This window comes from Megascapheus bottae, chromosome 1 (genome assembly GCF_031878675.1).
Source record: "Megascapheus bottae isolate mThoBot1 chromosome 1, mThoBot2.hap1, whole genome shotgun sequence".
Classification (NCBI taxonomy): Eukaryota; Metazoa; Chordata; class Mammalia; order Rodentia; family Geomyidae; genus Megascapheus; species Megascapheus bottae.
Genome location: NC_143509.1, coordinates 38898030 through 38916746, shown reverse-complemented (window position 1 = coordinate 38916746; position 18717 = coordinate 38898030). Strand labels below are relative to the sequence as shown.

The 18717-nt window shown below is 38.0% G+C and overlaps 1 protein-coding gene across 2 annotated transcripts in view; it reads right to left on the bottom strand.

Annotated features, from left to right (window-relative positions):
- Mfn1 (mitofusin 1) overlaps window positions 1-18717 on the bottom strand; it is a 48157-nt gene continuing 29440 nt past the window's right edge. For both annotated transcript variants that reach the window (XM_090342456.1, XM_090342457.1), the window contains exons 10-18: window positions 18392-18513; window positions 16714-16840; window positions 16341-16445; window positions 15292-15394; window positions 14920-15149; window positions 7061-7213; window positions 4979-5175; window positions 2345-2479; window positions 1-710 (exon numbers count right to left, since the gene is read on the bottom strand). In XM_090342456.1, the coding sequence (XP_090198582.1) occupies window positions 632-710; window positions 2345-2479; window positions 4979-5175; window positions 7061-7213; window positions 14920-15149; window positions 15292-15394; window positions 16341-16445; window positions 16714-16840; window positions 18392-18513 (1251 nt within the window). In that variant the 3' untranslated portion in view covers window positions 1-631. The remainder of the gene's footprint in view (window positions 711-2344; window positions 2480-4978; window positions 5176-7060; window positions 7214-14919; window positions 15150-15291; window positions 15395-16340; window positions 16446-16713; window positions 16841-18391; window positions 18514-18717) is intronic.

Here is an 18717-nt window from a genome sequence, read left to right as displayed (position 1 = left end):
TCCAGATATTTTTATGGATTTGACAGCAACAACAAAAATCCCTTAATATACTGTGTTACATCAGTTTTAATGGGAATAAAAGAAGAGATTAAAAACAGCGTATTAGTGGTTTACATACTTGCCATGATGGCAAAAGTGCCTGTAACATGTATAAATAGTACCCTCAAGAACATTCTACACTCCTTGCTGGTTACAGCAATGCACTTTGTAAAATGTAATAAAGCTTCCTATTCCCATTAAAGAAGGCATCAAAAACTAGTTCTGAGGAGATGAAAATATTACTCTCTAACTCCTGGATGCCAGGAAGCAGAGTTTTCCCGAATCAAAAACAAAGCCCTAACTAAGAGCTCAAGGACCCACCCCTCAGGGGTCACATAGTTGGTTCTGCTGCCTTTAATTTATCATTTGACACAATTTAGTCTTTGCTCCAAATAAAAACTAAGGACCTATCATAACACCTTTGAAAAACGGGCACTCAACTCTGAGATAGATTATTAGAATCTATACAGAGATTTGCTATTTAGTATAATCCATACTGATTACTTCATTTTAAAAAAACAAAAAAACAAAAAACTTTCCCAGTCTTGTAGTCCTGTTTCCACTTATGATAGTCACCAAACAATTTCTTCTGTTAAGATTCTTCATTGCTTGAATGTAGAAACTGCTTAGTAAAATTTTCCAGCTCATTTTCAAGTTGAACAGCTTTGTTTCTAATTTCAAAGAAAAAGTATCAGTCAATCTGATTACAACAAAAATCAATGGAAAAAATGTGTTCTATTCAGTCTTTAAAAACTCACTAGCTATTACAACCTTTTTTTTTTTTTTTTTGGTGCCAGTCACAGGGCTTGACTGCAGGGTCTAGGCACTATCTTTGGGCTTTGTCAAAGCTAGCATTCTACAACTTAAGCCACAAGACCACTTCTGGCTTTTGTGTGTATGTGGTTCTGAGGAATTGAACCAAGGGCTTCATGCATGCTAGGCAAGCACTCTACCACCAGGCCACACTCTCAGCTCTACTACAACTTTTTAAACAAATATATTACTACTGATCCTTTCAGAGAATTCACTGTATGTGGTACTTTAGCTGTACAGTAAACAGACCGCACTGAGATAAAATACAAAAAACATACAGTCATGAATGTCTTTGAAAACTCACTTCAACTAAAGCACATGTACTAAACAAGTCATTTTAGTAGATGCTAAATCATAGTCTTAGGACTTATTTTTGTATAACAAGTTAAAGAAGGAGAAATGAAGTACAGAAAGAACATTTCTTACTCCTCAAATAGGATAATGTGAGTTAAAAGACCCTTCCTCACATATTTTTCAACATTAGGATATTTGATGCAGTCAAGTTGCCACTAAGAGAAAAGAACATGACGTAAAATTCCCTTTAGTTGAAATTCATCTTTTGTTCAAATTAGCTTTCATTATAACTAAAATTACAAAATAGGAAATTATGAAAGCTCTTAATATAAAACAAACATGAAACAGTCAAAAGTTTTTACAGTTCCTTAGCTGATTCACATAATTATGTTTGGTTGAGACTAGTAAATGTTCAAGTTACCGAGGGGGGGAAAAAATGGCTTAGCTGGGCGCCGGTGGCTGACATGTGTAAGTCAATAGGGCACAAAAGTCTGTGAGACTCTTATCTGACTACCAAGAAACAGGAAATGATGCTGTGGCAAGTGGTAGAGCAGTAGCCTTGAGCTGAAGAGCCCTGGCCCAGAGTTCAAGCCCCTCGACTGACAAAAAAAATTAACTGACAAAAAAAATTAAGTGTGAAGCCAGTGTTGGGCAGCTCACACCTGTATTCTTAGCTACTCAGGAGACTGAGGTCTCAAGATCATAACTCCAAGCCGGCCTAGGCAGGAAAGTCCATGAGACTTATCTCAGTTAATCACAGAAACAGCCAGAAGTGGGGCTGTGGCTCAAGTGGTAGAATGCTAGCCTGGAGGAAAAGAAGCTCAGACACAGCACCCAGGTCCTGAGTTCAAGCCTCAGTACTGGCAAAAGAAAAAAAAAAGTGGGGGGAAAGGATGAAACCTGAAGAGGTGACCAAAAATAGTTTCCCCAAACCTTCATGGGCAGTGTTTCCCTTGGGGTCCAGCAGCCATCCACAGGCTGATTTTCTTCTATTCAGTTTATAAGTACAATGTGTCTTGGTAGATTTTACCCCCATATTTTCATCATTTTTCTATATATTTAACCACTAGCAAATCGAAAGTGACACTGTGGCTCAAAGTGGTAGAGTGCTGGCCTTCAGCTGAAAAGCTGGCCCAGAGTTCAAGTCCCATAACAGACCAATAAAAAGAACAACAAGAACAAAAAGGTTTCAAAATACCTTAAGTATTTTGAATTGTTTTGTATCTTTTCCAACTGATCTATTTCTTTGGATAATCTTGCAATTTCTTCTTCCAGATGCCTTTGAGTAATATCAACTTGTTGACACAGACGGGCAAAAGTGGTGGCCATTTCTCTTAAAATTAAAAAAAAAGAAAATTAGCAGTCATGAAGATGAGCAAACTTCAACATAAAGCTTTTATAAGGAGAAAAGCATGCTGGGTAGGATGTGAATGCAGACAGATCTCAAACTGGAGTACAACATAGTCATATCACTTGGAAGCTTAATACAAATTATGTTTTATTTCATTAGGCCAAATGACAAATGTTCAAGAAGAAATAGCACCTCAACTATATGATAGTAAGCAATAAAAAGGCAGAAGTTAGGTATATTCTTCTCTTTTCCTTCTTCCTGTTGGCCCTTTTTTTCCACCCAAGTCCAAATATGTGTAGACTTTTTTTTTTTTTTTTTTTTTTTTTTGCCAGTCCTAGGCTTGAGCTCAAGGCCTGAGCACTGTCCTTGGACTTTCTCAAGGCTAGCACTCAGCACCACTTCTGGCTTTTTGCTATGTATGTGGGGTACGGAGGAATCGAACCCGGGGTCTTCGTGCATGCTAGGCAAGCACTCTACCACTAGGCCAAACTCCTGGCCCCCTCAAGTCCAAATATGATGTACAAAATGCTTCAGCCTTGGCCCAGAGTTTGGCCTAGTGGTAGAGTGCTTGTCTAGCATGCACAAAGACTCGGGTTCGATTCCTTGGTACCACATACATAGAAAAAAGCCAGAAGTGGTGCTGTGGCTCAAGTGGTAGAGCTCTGGCCTTTAGAAAGCCCAAGGACAGTGCTCAGGCCCTGAGTTGAAGCCCAGGCCAAAAAACAAAAAAGGTTTCAGCCTTTTCATGTTTCACTAACTGCTAACATTTATCTAGTTTAATTTGAAGTTACCTCTATTACAATGTAAAATCCTCTTTAAAAAATAAAAAATCATGATGTAAACATAAGCCATATAATTAATCATTGTTGTTCTTAAGGTACTATGTAATCTCTCATCACTTCTACTGTCCCTTGGTTATCTCATACTGTTACATTATCTCACTCTGTTATCTGATATATCCGATATAATTGTATTTGGTTATCTGAAATTGGATAGGGAACAGGAAAAACAAGATGAGGGGTGGGGGAGGGGGGAAGGGAAATGGGGACCATGACATGTGAAAGGGTATCAATGTGTGGGAATTAAGGCACCATTTATCTGGCAAATATCATGTAACCCTTCTATTAATTACAATAAAAAAATATATTAAAGAAAAAAAAAGGAGGAACACCTCCTAATTCTAGAAAAAAAAATTAAAAAAAATAAAAAATCAGCTTGCTATTTTCTGCATCTCCTTTTAACTTGTGGTACACACAGGAGACAATGTTTGATGATCAAAAAAAAAAATGGAAAGCACTACAATCCCACCATAGTCCTGGGCATCTATCCTGAACATCATAACCCAACATATGATAAGGACACCTGCTTAGCTATGTTCATCTCTGCACTATTCACAACAGCCAGGCGATGGAAACAATCCAGATGCCCTACTGCACATGAATGGATACCGAAAATGTGAATGGAATTCTACATAGCCAACAGACAAGATAAAATAATGGCATTTGTAGGGAAGTGGATATATCTAGAGCGAATCATGTTCAGTGAGACAAGTCAAGACCAAAGAAACAAAAGGCACATGGTATCTTTAATATGTGGCTATTAGATCCAAACAGTACAAGAGTGAGGACTCAATATTTACGTACCCAATGCTATGGACATGGAATTGGAAATATAAACACAACTACACAGACATAAAAATCTATGATTCTATACACATGTTTCATTACATAGATTAATATGTATCTATGACATACAAACCCTCAGCCTAATTATGTTCTAAAAACTAAGTGCCAGTGATTGTATATGGAGATTCCCTTCTTGAATATTTGTTTGTTAAATACGTCATTTGAAATATGATGTAAAAATCAATGTTAATAAATTCTTTAATAAAAAAAAAAATCCCATTTTGCCAGCCCAGTGCAGTGGCTCACGCCTGTAATCCTAGCTACTCAGGGGGCTAAGATCTGAGGATCATGGTTCAAAGACAGATCCAGCACTACTAAAGAACCTGAGACTTATCTCTAGAAAACAAGAAGTAGGGCTGTGGCTCTAGGGGTAGGGCTGTAGCCTTAAGCTAAAGAGCTCAGGGACAGGGGTAGGGTATTTCCCAGGGGTAGGGCAATAACCTTGAACTGAAGAGCTCAGTGATAGTGCCAGGCCCAGAGTTCAAGCAAACAGACTTGAGACTCTTTTCTCCCATTAACCTCCAGAAAACAGGAAATGGGGCTTGGCTCAAGGGTAGGGTGGTAGCCTTGAGCTGAAGAGCTCAGGGACAACGCCCAGACCCAGAGATCAAGCCCCATGACCCACCAAAAAAAAAAAAAAAAAAGTTTGGTACTAAGTCAGGAATCTCCTTACCACAAAGCTCAAGCACTGTTTCATCTTTTTACCTTAGAAGTAACTGTGCTCAATTTCAGTGTATGTATGTACATATGTATATGCATGAATACATGTGTGTGTGTGTGTGTATGTCATACTTACTGCTGTACTTGATGGCTGCAGTTTGCACTGGTGAAGCTAACTATCATCTGCAGTTTTTCAGTTGCATAGTTCACAAACTGCTGCTTAAAGGCTCTCTCCTTGGCATGGGTAGTCCACGTCAGCCTCTCATAAAGATACAAGGCTCCATACATGCTTAATGAAACAGATATGAGTTTCCAGCCTATAGTTTTCCAAATCTGTAAAATGAAGTCACAGTTTATTCTGAGAAATAAAGTGTTATCAGAAAGAATATATTAAAAGGCTAAAATTTTTTAGCTCCCTACAGATCTTTGAGAATCTGAACTACTTTTTTCCCCATATATTTTTATTATAATTAATATTAGGGTTACATTATATTCACCAGATAGAAGGTGCATTACTTCACATACACTGATACCCTTTCTCATGTCTTGATCCCCATTCTCTCCCCCTGCCACCCCGAACTACTTTTTAAAAACATATATAGAGGCTGGGAATGTGGCTTAGTGGTACAGTGCTTCCCTAGCATGCATGAAGTGGGTGCTATTCCTCAGTACCACATAACCAAAACAAACAAACAAACAAACAAAAAACCAGAAGTGATGCTGTGGCTCAAGTGGTAGAGCTCTTGCCCTGAGAAATCCCAAGGATAGTGCTTAGGACCTGAGTTTAAGGCCCAGGAATGACAAAAAAAAAAAAAAGTCTCACAGACTTTTTGTGATCTGGTGTTTTGAACCGTGATCATGAGATCTCAGCCTCCTGAGCAGCTAGGATTACAGACATGAGTCTCTGGGGGTGGCTGTTGTATACTTTTTAAAGTAAAAAAATATTGCAAGACAAATGATAAACCATGAAGTAACAAACAGTACAACAGAAAGACCAGTTTATATTCATTTTATAGACAGTCCAAATGGAAGGAGACATGTAAAGTTTTTAATGATGAATTTATGAAGTGCATTTGACCAACACATGTAATACTGGCTCCTACCTATAATCCTAGCTACTTGAGAGGCTAAGATCGAGGATGAATTTTGAAGCCAACCTGAGCAGAAAAGTTCCTGTAAGACTCTTTATCTCCAATTAAACACTCAAAAAACTGTGGAAATGGCACTGTGGCTCAAGTGAGCCTTGAGTACAAAGAAGCTAGGGACAGTGCCCAGGCTCTGAGTTCAAGCTGCACAACTGAGAAAAAGAAAGCCACAGCTGGGTGTTGGTGGCTCACGCCTGTAATCCTAGCTACTCAGGAGGGTGAGATCTAAGGATCACAGTTCTTATCTCCAAGAAACCATCAGAAAACCTGAATTGGTGCTGTGACTCAAAGGGTAGAGCTGAAGAGCTCAGGGTCCAGTAGTGTTCAAGGCAACTCCCCCCCGAAAAAAAACAACAAATCAGTGTGGAGTAATGACTGTCTGAGAGATATTATTCATGAATTAATCATATACAGGTTCCTTACTGGTCAGCTATTGTGTAATAATTTAAATGTTTGGGCTGGGAGTGTGGCCTAGTGGTAGAGCATGTATGAAGCACTGGTTCGATTGCTCAGAACCCACATAGAAAAATCCAGAAGTTGCGCTGTGGCTCAAGCAGTAGAGCCTTGAGAAAGCCCAAGGACAGGGCTCAGGCCCTGAGCTTAAGTCCTAAGACTGGCAAAAAAAAAAAAAAAAAAAAAAAGACATAGACTGACTACTGTCTATTTGGACCAATCTGTTGCTTACAGTAGATACATCTTACTGACAAAAGCAGACACATTCTTAAAGCGAAAGGTTAGAATAAAATCTTCCAAAACAAACTGGCCTAATAAACAGGCCAGAGCAGCAATCTTAATATCAGATAAAACAGAGTGCAAATTAAAGTCAGTAAAGAGAGACAAGCAATGTCATTACATACTTTGCAACCAGCAGTGACTAAGGACAATAAGGGACACCAGACAGACACACACATACACACTTAAGATTAGAGATCTGTGACATTCTTGGTTAATACTTTCACCTTAAAAAATTCATACTACTCTATAGATTCTGAAAACAAAATATAACTTACTTTTTATGTTTTAGCAAGCACTTTTACAATTACTTCAGTTTTACTAAAAACAATGTTTCTTACCACTCCTCCAACAACTATGATTCCCACAGAAGTTCTGGATGTAAGAGAAGCTAATCCGGTTATTAAGGTGATCATGAGCTCCTCTTGTGCAGCATTATCTGGTATTCCTGGATTGGCAGGGGCAGTGGGAGTTGAAGCTAAAGATCTAGGAAGCTGAGAAAGAGGAGGGAAAAGAGTATTACAAATCAAAACACATAAAATTTAAAAATCATTTTTGAAAGTTTTTTCTTTTTATTAAAAAACTGGGACCAAAACTCAGGGTCTGGGCACTGTGCTTATTTTCACTAAAGACTGGTTAGTGCTCTACCACTTGAATAACAGCACCACTTCTGGCTTTTTCTGTGTATGTGGTAATAAGGAATCCAACTCAGGATTTTGTGCCTGCTAGGCAAGCACTCTCTTTTATCTTTAAATAACTGTATAAAGGAGTTTTAACAAAACACTTTTTTATTTTTACTTATTTTTGGTGGTTGTGGGGCTTGGGCATTGTCCCTATGCTTCAGCTCAAGGCTAGCGCTCTATCACTTTGAGGCATAGTGCCACATCCAAAAAAACACTTTATCTCAATATATTTTGAGGTATGTCACCCCTTTCAATATTCTCATCCATCCCCACCACAACCACCCTTTCTCATACTCTTAATTTTGTGGGATATATATTCAATTCTTGACTGCCCTCTCCCCCTCTTCTCTCCATCCCTCTACTGCTTTCACCGTAAAACCATCCTACCCCTTTCCTGCTTCCTGGAATTTTATTTAGCAAAACTTTGATTTGGGGGCCAGGAGTTTGGTGTAGTAGAGTGCTTGCCTAGCATGCACGAAGACCCTGGTTCTATTCCTTGGTACCACATACACAGAAAAAGTCAGAAGTGGTGATGTGGCTCAAGTGGCAGAACTCTAGCCTTGAGATAGTCCAAGGACAGTGTTCAAGAGCCATGAGTTCCAGCCCCAGGACTGGCAAAAAAACAACAACAACAAAAAACCTTTGATTTTGAGTTTCTAAGGAATCACACTATTTAAGCCCTCCCTTTAACTACTGTATTTCAGTTATTACAGTTACATACACTTGCATACCACTGAACGCATTTACTTATGAGTTTGTAAACTAAATGTAGCTTCTTTGTCTCTGGCCTAACTTATTAGTTCACTTAACATAACTTTTTCCACATCATTCCATTTCTTTACATATGGTATAATATGTATAATAATGTGGTATACATTCCACAGTTTCACAATACATTTGTCCATTGAGAGGCATCTGAGCTGATTTTATAACTTGGCTGTGGTGAATAATGCTATACCTTGCACCAACTAAAAATGGATTAAAGGGCTGGGAATGTGGCTTAGTGGTAGAGTGCTTATCTAGCATGCATGAAGCCCTGGGTTCCCAATTCCTCAGTACCACATAAACAGAAAAGCCTGAAGTGGCACTGTGGCTCAAGTGGAAGCATGGCAGCCTTGAGCTGAAGAGCTCAGGGACAGCACCCAGGCCCAGAGTTCAAGCCCCATAACTAACCAAGGGAAAAAAGGAAAAAAAAAAAAAAAAAAAAGGGAGACTTGAATGTAAGACCTAAAACCATGAAACTATTACAAGCGTAGGGAAAACATTGGGGCTCCTAGGGACAGATAGAAACTTCCCGAATAAAGATCCAGAAGCACAATAAATCAAAGGAAGATGACATAAGGCACTGAATCCACCTATACAGTTTCTGCAGGAAAAAGGACATAGTGGCAGATGCTGGTGGCTCACGCTTATAATTCTAGCTTCTCAGGAGGCTGAGATCTGAAGATCATAGTTCAAAGCCAACCCGGGCTGTGAGATTCATCTTCAATTAACTACCAGAAAATGGGAAGTGGTGCTGTGGATCAGAATGGTAGAGTGCTGGCCTTGAGCTGAAGAGCTCAGTCAGGGACAGTGACCAGGCTCAGAGTTCAAGCCCCACAAGCAACCAAAAAAAGAAAAAAGAAAAAAAAAATCTTGCCATAAAGGAAATGCAAATCAAAAAACAACACTAAAATATCAGTGAGAGTCCACCTCACCCCAGTTAGAATGGCCATTATCAAGTAAACTATCATAGATGCTGGTGACGATGTGGCCAAAAGGGAATCCTAATACACTGTTGGTGAGAATGTAAATTTGTTTAACCACTCTGGAAAGTAGTATGAAGGGTCTTCAAAAAATTGAACATGAAACTACTCTATGATCTAGCAATTTTACTCCTGGGTATTATAGCAGCAAATCTATTGTTTAAAAACAATAAACAAAACACAAAACAACAAGAAAACAAATAATGAATATGCCAAAATACACAAAAAAGGACAGAAAATTACTTTCCTCTCTTCTTCCTCATCCCACCTCTGCTTATTTAAGGTGGGGGTCTATATAGCCTAGGCTGGCCTTGAACTCACAATCCTTGACATTAGCCTTCCAAGTGCTAGAATTAGATATGTATCACCACAAAAATTATTTTCTGTGAAAAAGACCAAAATACCATGAACAATAATAAATTTTGACTGTTTGTACTAGGAATTACAGCTTTACTTTTTATTTTTTACTTATTTATTTATTTTTGCCTATCCTGGGCTTGAGCTCAGGGCCTGAGCACTGTCCTTGGACTTTCTCAAGGCTAGAGCTCTACCACTTGAGCCTCAGCACCACTTCTGGCTTTTTTTCTATGTATGTGGTACTGAGGAATCGAATCCAGGTCTTCGTGCATGCTAGGCAAGCACTCTACCACTAGGCCAAACTCCCAGCCCAGTGTTACTTATTTTCAATGGTTGTACATGCAGCTCAGTAGTAGAGCACATGCTCAGCATTTGTGAGAAACGGGGTTCAATTCCTAGCACCAAAACAATAAAACAACAAAACACATAGCTTTCATATCAATAGCATAAGCTTTAACACAAAGCAAGCAAGAATACCCCAAGTATTTTGGACTTCAAAACAAAAACCATTAAACTTCACAAGTTGAAAAAAAGCATTAAAGATAAATCACAAGTACCAGTCAGAAAAATATATACGGAAATCACAACCCATTAAGCAGACATATCCAGGATATATAAAGGATTCTTAAACTCAGTAGAACCCAAATATTACAATTTTTAAATGAAAAGATTTGATATTTTACACAATAAGGCACATGAAGAGATGTTCAAAATCAGTCATTAGCCACATGGAAATCAAAACTAGCTACTCAGGAGACTGGGATCTGAGTATCTCAGTTCCAACTAAAAACCAGAAAACTGGAAAGTGGTGCATTGGCTCAATGGTAGAGCACTAGCCTTGAGCTAAAGAGCTCAGGGACAATGCCCAGGCCCAGAATTCAAGCCCCTCAAGGAACAAAAACAAACAAACAAAACTGAAGAGGGCTATTTAATTGAAGAATGATGCTGGATGGGACTGGCAGCCCGGCCTAGTGGTACAGTGCTTGCCTACTGTGCACCAAGTCAAGGACAGTACCTGGGCACTGAGTTCAAGCCCCAGCACCAGCAAAAAAACAAAAAACAAAAAACAAAAACAAAAAATGTAGGATGAAAATCGACTTCATACCAACTAGGATAAAAAAAAAACAGTTAAGCTTTTTTTTTTATAAAAAAAAAAAAAAAAGGAAAGCTGGGAACCATGACCCATACCAATAATCATAGTTATTTAGAAAGTAGAGCTGAAAGGATTCTGGTTTTAATCCAGGTGGTAAAAAGTACCTGCTACTCCTATCTATCAGAAAAAGCTAGGTATGACTGCACCCATTTGGGGAGAGCAGTTGTAGGACTTAAACTGGAGGCCTGGGCACTGCCCCCGAAACCTTTTTGCTAAAGTCTAGTGTTCTAACACTTAGCCACAGAGCCACTTTTGGTTTTCTGGTGGTTAACTGGAAATAAGAGAATCTCACTTTTTTTTTTTTTTTCTGCCTGTGCAGTCTTTGAACCACCATCCGTAGACCTCAGCCCCCAGAGTAGCCAGGATTACACTCAAGAACCACCAGCCACTGGCTTGCATCCATTTCAAAGGATTAAAGTATATCAAGGTCAATTCCCAGGCAAAAAAGATAGCCTAGATACATAAGAAGATATTTTGATATGTATAAGAAGTATTAAAAGTAGCAAACACAAAAGTTAGACTGAAAAATCACAGAAACTACCCCCCCACCCTATCTCCTTTATAATGTTAAATTACAAGAGAAGGAAGTAAGGGAGGGGCTATCTATATCTGCCTACTATCCTTTAGAGGTTTTCTAAAATGCACTTTGTTCTTTTATAAGAAGGGTCATCTTACCCTAGAAAAGATAAACAGCAGCAAAATGCTTTATGACTCTTCATTCTATGGTTAAGTTAGAATGAATTGAACTGTAAGTTTTGACAAAAGAAGTTATTTCTTGTCTTTGTTGCTGCTGTTGATTTTTTAACTTATATGTTTATAGGTAGCTTCCATATATAAGGGAAAGAATGCCAGTGGTTTAGGTGGGCTTCATTCATCTTGCCCACCAAAACCATTGTTTAAGAATTAGGATCTTGGGCCAGGAGTTTGGCCTAGTGGTTAAAGTGCTTGCCTAGCATGCATGAAGACCCGGGTTCGATTCCTCGGTACCACATACATAGAAAAAAAGCCGGAAGTGGTGCTGAGGCTCAAGTGATAGAGCTCTAGCCTTGAGAAAGTCCAAGGACACTGCTCAGGCCCTGAGCCCAAGCCCAGGACTGGCAAAAAAAAAAAAAAAAAAGAATTAGGATCTTTAGCCTAGTGATAGAGTGCTTGCCTATCATACATGAAGACCAGGGTTTGATTCCTTGTTACCACATACATAGAAAAGCCAAAAGTGGTGCTATGGCTCAAGTGGTAAAGCACTATCCTTGAGGAAAGCCCAAGGACAGTGCCCAGTCTCTGAGTTCAGTCCCCAGGACTAGCGATAGATAGATAGATAGATAGATAGATAGATAGATAGATAGATAGATAGATAGATAGATAGATAGATAGATAGATAGATCGATAAATCCAAAAACGAAGAATTAGGATCATGGATAGGACCAAGTGTGGTCCTATCCAAGTGTGGTCCTATCCAAGTGTGGTCCTATCCAAGTGTGGTCCTATCCAAGTGTGGTCCTATCCCGCTCATAAGGTACAAAAGGTACAGACAAAAATTGATTATTTTTTTTTAGGCAAGCATTCTACCATTAGGCCAAACTCCTAGCCCAGAAATTGCTATCTTGAGGCTTTTAATTCCCATTTTCTACATGGGAAGTAGAAAATATATCTTAACTATAACCTTGTTTTACTAAAATAAATCCTTGTTAAATTTAAAAGAAAAAAACTGGATGATGTAATGCATACCTGACTGTCATCATAGCTTTGCATGAGGCATAATGAGAGGATCAAGGTCTACGTCAGCTCTGGAATAAACAGAAGACCTGACTTGAAAATGGGCTGGGGACATAGCTCAAATAGAATGTCTACCCAGCCAACTGCAAGGTCCTGACTTAAAATTCCAGTACTACCAATGAGGTAAAGAAAGGAGGTGAGGAGCCACATAAAACAAAAACAAGAGAGGTACGAGTAGCTAATGCCTATGTAATCTTATCTATTCAGAAAGGCTGAGATGTAAAGATTGGGGTCTGAAACCAACCCGGGCAGATGTATCTGAGTTTCTTTAACTAACAAAAAGTTGGAAATGGAGTGTGGTTCAAGTGGTAGACCTGCAACCTTGAGTAAAAAACTTATGGGAGAGAGCATAAAGTCCAGCTCAAGCCGCAGTGTCAGCAGAAAAAATAAAAGATAAAACTGTTAAAGATAAGTAACCTTGGGCTGTCAGTGTGGCCTAGTAGTGCTCACTTCACATGCACAAAACCCTGGGTTTTATTTCTGGGTACCACATACAGAGAAAAGGCTAGAAGTGGGGAAAAAAGTGTCCAAGGATAGTGCCCAGGCCCTACGTTCAAGCTCCAGGACTGGCACAAAAACAAAAACAAAACAAAACAACAACAACAAAAATAGACAAGTAATCTCAGCCTAGCAATTTACTCCTTCCTATACATAAACTTCAGAAGTAAAAACACATGTCCACATAAAAACATTCATTCAGTTTCATAACGGCATTTTCATAGCACAAAAGTACTAATTACCCTAATAGTAACCAAGTGATCATAAATAAATGTATTAAATAAGTAATAGAATTACTTGGCCATCAGAAGGAAGGAAATACTGACACAGGCTATATGAGTCCATGGTAAACCATTCACATACCCTTTTTGGAGAAGCTGAAAGGCTAGTAGAGTGACTAGTAGTCGGATCCTGAATTTGCTTTTGGGTTGTTTTTTGAGGATTTTTTGGGAGGGAGGCGAGGGACCAAAGGGGCCACAGAAATGACGAAGGATAAACAAATGCACTCATTATTCAGTATACAGTACATGCAAAATGAACTACACAACCTGTAGGTAGGAACAGGAAGTGGAAATTGGGTGAAAGCAAAGGAAAGGGTAACATTGTCAAGATGGAATTGTACTCATTTACTTGACTCATGAAATGGTGTAACCCTCTAAACAACACCTTAATAATAAATATATATATATAAGTCCAAGCCAGGACAGTGGCTCACACCTGTAGTACTAGCTACTCAGAAGGATGAGATCTGAGGATCAAGGTTCAAAGCCAGCCCTGGCACTAAAAACTCCCTGAGACTCTTATCTCCAATTAAATCACCAGAAAACCGGAAGTGGCACTGTAGCTCAAAGGGTAGGGCAGTAGTCTTGAGCTTAAGAGCTCAAGGTCAATACTCAGGCCCAGAATTCAAGTCCCATGACTGACCAAAAAAAACAAAAAAAAAAGGCCAAAAACAGGAAAATCCAAAAAAAGAAGAAAATTAGTAGTGACACTTGAGTTAGGAAGGATGACTGACTACAAATGGGCAGAAATGATTCTTTTGGATGGAAATGTTCTAATACCTAATTATGGAAATTATTTTACTGCTTTATAATCCCTCTCACAATTATTATGAAATGTATTACAAAGTAAAGTTTGTAATTGTTCCTATTTATTTGAATCCTGAAAATAAAATCTCTTCATTAAGTTTTGAGAGCTCTGTGCCAGTGGCTCCTACCTGAAATCTTAGTTACTCAGGAGGCTAAAATCTGAGGATCATAGTTTGAAGCCAAGATTCTGTATCCAATTCATAAGCACCCCACCAAATAAACAACAAAAAAAAACTGGACTAGAGATATGGTATGGCTCAGTTGTTTGTTGACAATCTTAATCAGGCAAAACTGCAAAATCCTAAGTTCAAGCATGATAAAAAAGTTTTGAGCTGTGTATCAGTGGCTTACACCTAAAATTCTACCTACTGAGAATGCTGAGATCTTAATATCAGGATTCAAAGCTAGCCTGGACAAGAAGCCCATACAACACATTTCCAAACAACCATCAAAAAAGAGAGTCCAGGCAAAGTCCAAGCAAGAGAAGAAAGGAAGGAAGGGAGAGAGGGAGGGAGGGAGGGAGGGAGGGAGGGAGGGAGGGAGGGAGGGAGGGAGGGAGGGAGGGAGGGAGAGAAGAAGAAAGGAAGGAAGGAAAAGGAGAAGGAAAAGGAAGGAAGGAAAGAAAGAAAAGAGAAAGAAAGAGAGAGAGAAAGGAGAGAGGAGAGAGGAGAGAGAGAAGGGGGATAAAGGAAGGGAGGGAGGGAGGATGGAAGGAAGGATACATATATTTACAGAACCATTTACAACAGTACCTGATATAACCTTTGTGCCTGGCTTTCCCATGTACTACATCTGAGAAATACCTTTATGAGATAAATATTAACTTTAAATATACAGATTTGGTGACATTAGTTTATTACAGAAAACTGTATGGTATTTATTAGTAAATCTAAAGATACATACCTGAAATATTGGCTCTGACAATCCAAGCAGCACCCTCTGAGCATTTGTGGGGCCCAAGAATCGATAAACAAGGGAAGACCAGCCCAGGGAAAAACGAAATACAATATCCTCTTGAAAATCTGAACATAACTTGTGGCAATTTAAGTCATAACTGAGATCAAACTTCTTGCAAGGGATCAATGTATGAAGTTTACTTTGTATACCAGCTGGAAGTAACGGCTTCAAATTTTCTAGAAAGAATGAAATTATTACACTTATTTTCAGAAGTAGTAACTAAATGTTTTACTATCAAAAGAACATCTAACATATAAACATTTTACTAATAACAAAAAGAAAGGAAACTACCCATTATGTTGTACACATAAATATTACCAATAATTTCTTGCTGGGATTGAAGCATTGACGCATTGACTTCATTGGTGCACCGATCTGCCAAATTTCTTCCCATACCATCTTCTATATGCTTATTTAATTCCTGTATAACAGTGGCAAATATTAACATTGCTTTTTTCAGTAAGTACATATTCTACAACTGAACCATGTTCTAGCCTCTCTACAGTTTGTTTTTTTGTGTGTGTGTGTGACAATACCAAGGCCTGAACTCAGGGCCCAATGTTCTTGCATTCTCATGGCTGGTGCTCTACCACTTGATCCATGATTCTAGTCTGGCATTTTGCTTTATGAAACCTTAAAACTTTTCTGCTATAATTTGTCTTTTTTTTCCCCTCCTGTATGTCAGCCATTTTCTTTCCTGGATACTTGAACATGCCCATAATAGCTGTTTTAAAGTCTCATCTAATTACTTAGCATTTCTCCTGTCTTATTCCATTGATTGGTCTGTATACTGACTGCCATGAAGACACTGAATGGGCAAGCTATTAAATAAATGACAATGCAAATAAGATGAGGAAATTACTTCAGAGTAACTTTCTCTGTGTGTGCACGCACATGCGTGTACCAGTATAGATACCTTAACCTAGTGCTTTGACAATGCCGCCGGGAATGTTTTTACTCGACTAGTGCTCTACCATTTGAGCCACAGCTCCATTTTGGCATTTTGGTGATTAATTACAGATATGAATATCACAGACCTTCCTGCCCAGGCTTGCTATGAACCATGATTCTCACAACTCAGCTTCCTGAGTAGCTAGGACTATAGGCATGAGCCACTAGTCCCCCGCTCAGAAAATTTTTTATTTTTTATTTTTATTTTTTGCCAGTCCTGGGGCTTGAGCTCAGGGCCTGAGTGCTGTCCTTGGGCTTTCTGAAGTCTAGAGCCATAGCACCATTTCCAGCTTTATTCTATGTATGTGATACCAAGGACTCGAACCTGGGTGTCTTTGTGCATGCTAGGGAAGCAATCTACCAGTAGGCCAAACTCTCGGTCCCCAGAAAAACTTTTAAACTACACTTCAACTTACACTTTTATACACTTTCAATACACTTGGAGTAGGATGAAACTCAGAGCAAAATTCATCAACCAATAGCGACAATCGACAAATTTCATCTGTCATTGCACATGAAACCTGAAAATATTTTAAAAATCAGAATTAACAAAATAAAATTATTTCAGTTTCAAAAGGGGCAAAATTGGAAAAAATTCACAAAAATCTCATAAATAAGGAAAATAATTCAAGATGAATTTATATTACATAGTGAGATTCTATCTCACATATAAAATTACCAACTGCTAGAACACTCAAATTGCAAAAAAATATAATTTTTTAAGAAATAACTTTTTACTGACATAAACAAGCTCATTCCCAGATACTGTGATCACAAACATATTATTACCTTGTTTGCCACCTCTTCAGTAACTTCCTTTATTTTTTTCTTAACATCTAATGTTAAAAGGTTCATCTGATTCCGGATAAAGTCCAGTCTATCAATCTGGTCTTCCCTTTCTTCCATTGAATAAACCCTATTATATTGTAAAGAGTGATCAATATTCAGAGTATATTAAAGTCTCAAAGCAATTAAAGAGGAACACTCATTTATGTACTAAAGCTTCTACTAACATGATAGGGGGTTGTGGAATCTTTATTTCTGTATTTGGACAATTTAGAGGATTAAAATAGCATATCACTTATTAAGTATATTATAAATGATTTGATATGAACACTGTCTCTCTGACCACTTAGAACTTGATTGATTGGTAAATTCTAAGTCTTCAAATTCACAGACATGAACATCAAAACAAATAGAGGTTTTTTTTTAGATCATAAACAAGTAGTAGTAAACAATAAGTGACCTGACAAGCCAGATCTAAGTATGTAGCCCATTTTTGTTAAACTACTAATTCAGTATACATAGATCTATATAGATCAATCTATCTACCTACCTACCTACCTGTCTATGCACACACACACACACACACAAATATATGGCAAGCTACTGAACTATTCATTTCATTGGTCCACCAATTGGCTAAATTTATTTACAAACTCATCTTCTATGTGCTTATTTAATTACTATATATAACATTAAAGTGGCAAATATTCACATTTTTCCCCAGAAAGTATATGTAATTTTTTAAAGACTTCATAGTAAATACTAAACAGCTAGAGGATAGACTGTATTATGCTACTGAGAATTTAACTCATATATGTGTGTGTGTGCGCGCGTGCATATATATATATGCTCATCTAAATCATAGAAGATAGTACAAAAAAGATAGCATAGCTCCAAAGTGTCTGGAATATCTGCTGGAGCTCCTTAGAAAGTTTATTCGTTGTAGATTATATAGAAAAACAAAGCGTTGAAATCCCCTTAAGAAGGCTGCAAGCTGTATGAGTTTCCAAGACATAGTATGTTTCCCTGAATTGACTTAAGTTCCAATCGGGGCTTAACATCCCAATGTTTGCCACATTTAATAACATTTTGATTTTTGTTTTAAGTGCACCACATTTGTGAGAAGTATACTTTTCTGTGTTTCTTTTTTCTTTTTCCTTTCCCCTCCTCCTTTCTTTTAGAGATAAGGTCTTCCTGATTAGCCAAGCCTCACCTTGAACTCATAATCCTCCTGTCTCAGACTCCCAAGTTACTACAGACATGCACCACCAGGCCTGAAAAGACTATATATTTTTGTAAATCATATTGATACTTTCATGCACTAATTTCTACATCTGTAAAAGACTGGGTCATGGGTTGGATGAAAAAAAAAGGATCACCTGATCAGGACTTCTTCCTAAAATGCTGCTTGAAGAAATGGTTCTTTCACTGCTTTAAAGATACTGTAAAGCCACTAAACATTTTGAAGTCAATTTATACATAGGAATACTGAGATCCTGATGTGTTTAAAGTTATGAAATTAATATTTTACTTTGAAATGTGCATCTAAAAATATACAAGTTGGTTCCAGTTACTTCCACAAAGTTGATTTTAGCGTAGAAAATACTTACAGAACAATTTAAAACCTTATAACTGACACAAAAATCTCAATATTTTATGTTGCAATAAAATAAACTCATACCTTTTCTCTGCTGCTGCCACGTTTATTGAATCCATTATGTTTTTCACAGTATCTAGTATCTGTTTAGCTCTGATAGTGTGCTGTTCAAACTTTGTTTTCACTGCTGACTGCGAGATACACTCCTGCGAGGGGCCCAAGCCATAACACATTACTGTAATTCCATCACAACACTTCAGGAATTTTAAACACAAAAACTTGCTGGTTGTAACATAAACCAAAACAAAAGTAAGTATAGAACATAAACACAATTTAAAATAATAAAAGGTAAAAGAAAATTAAAGGATTCAAAAGTAAAATAAAGGCTTTAACAGCAAGTTTATTTCTTT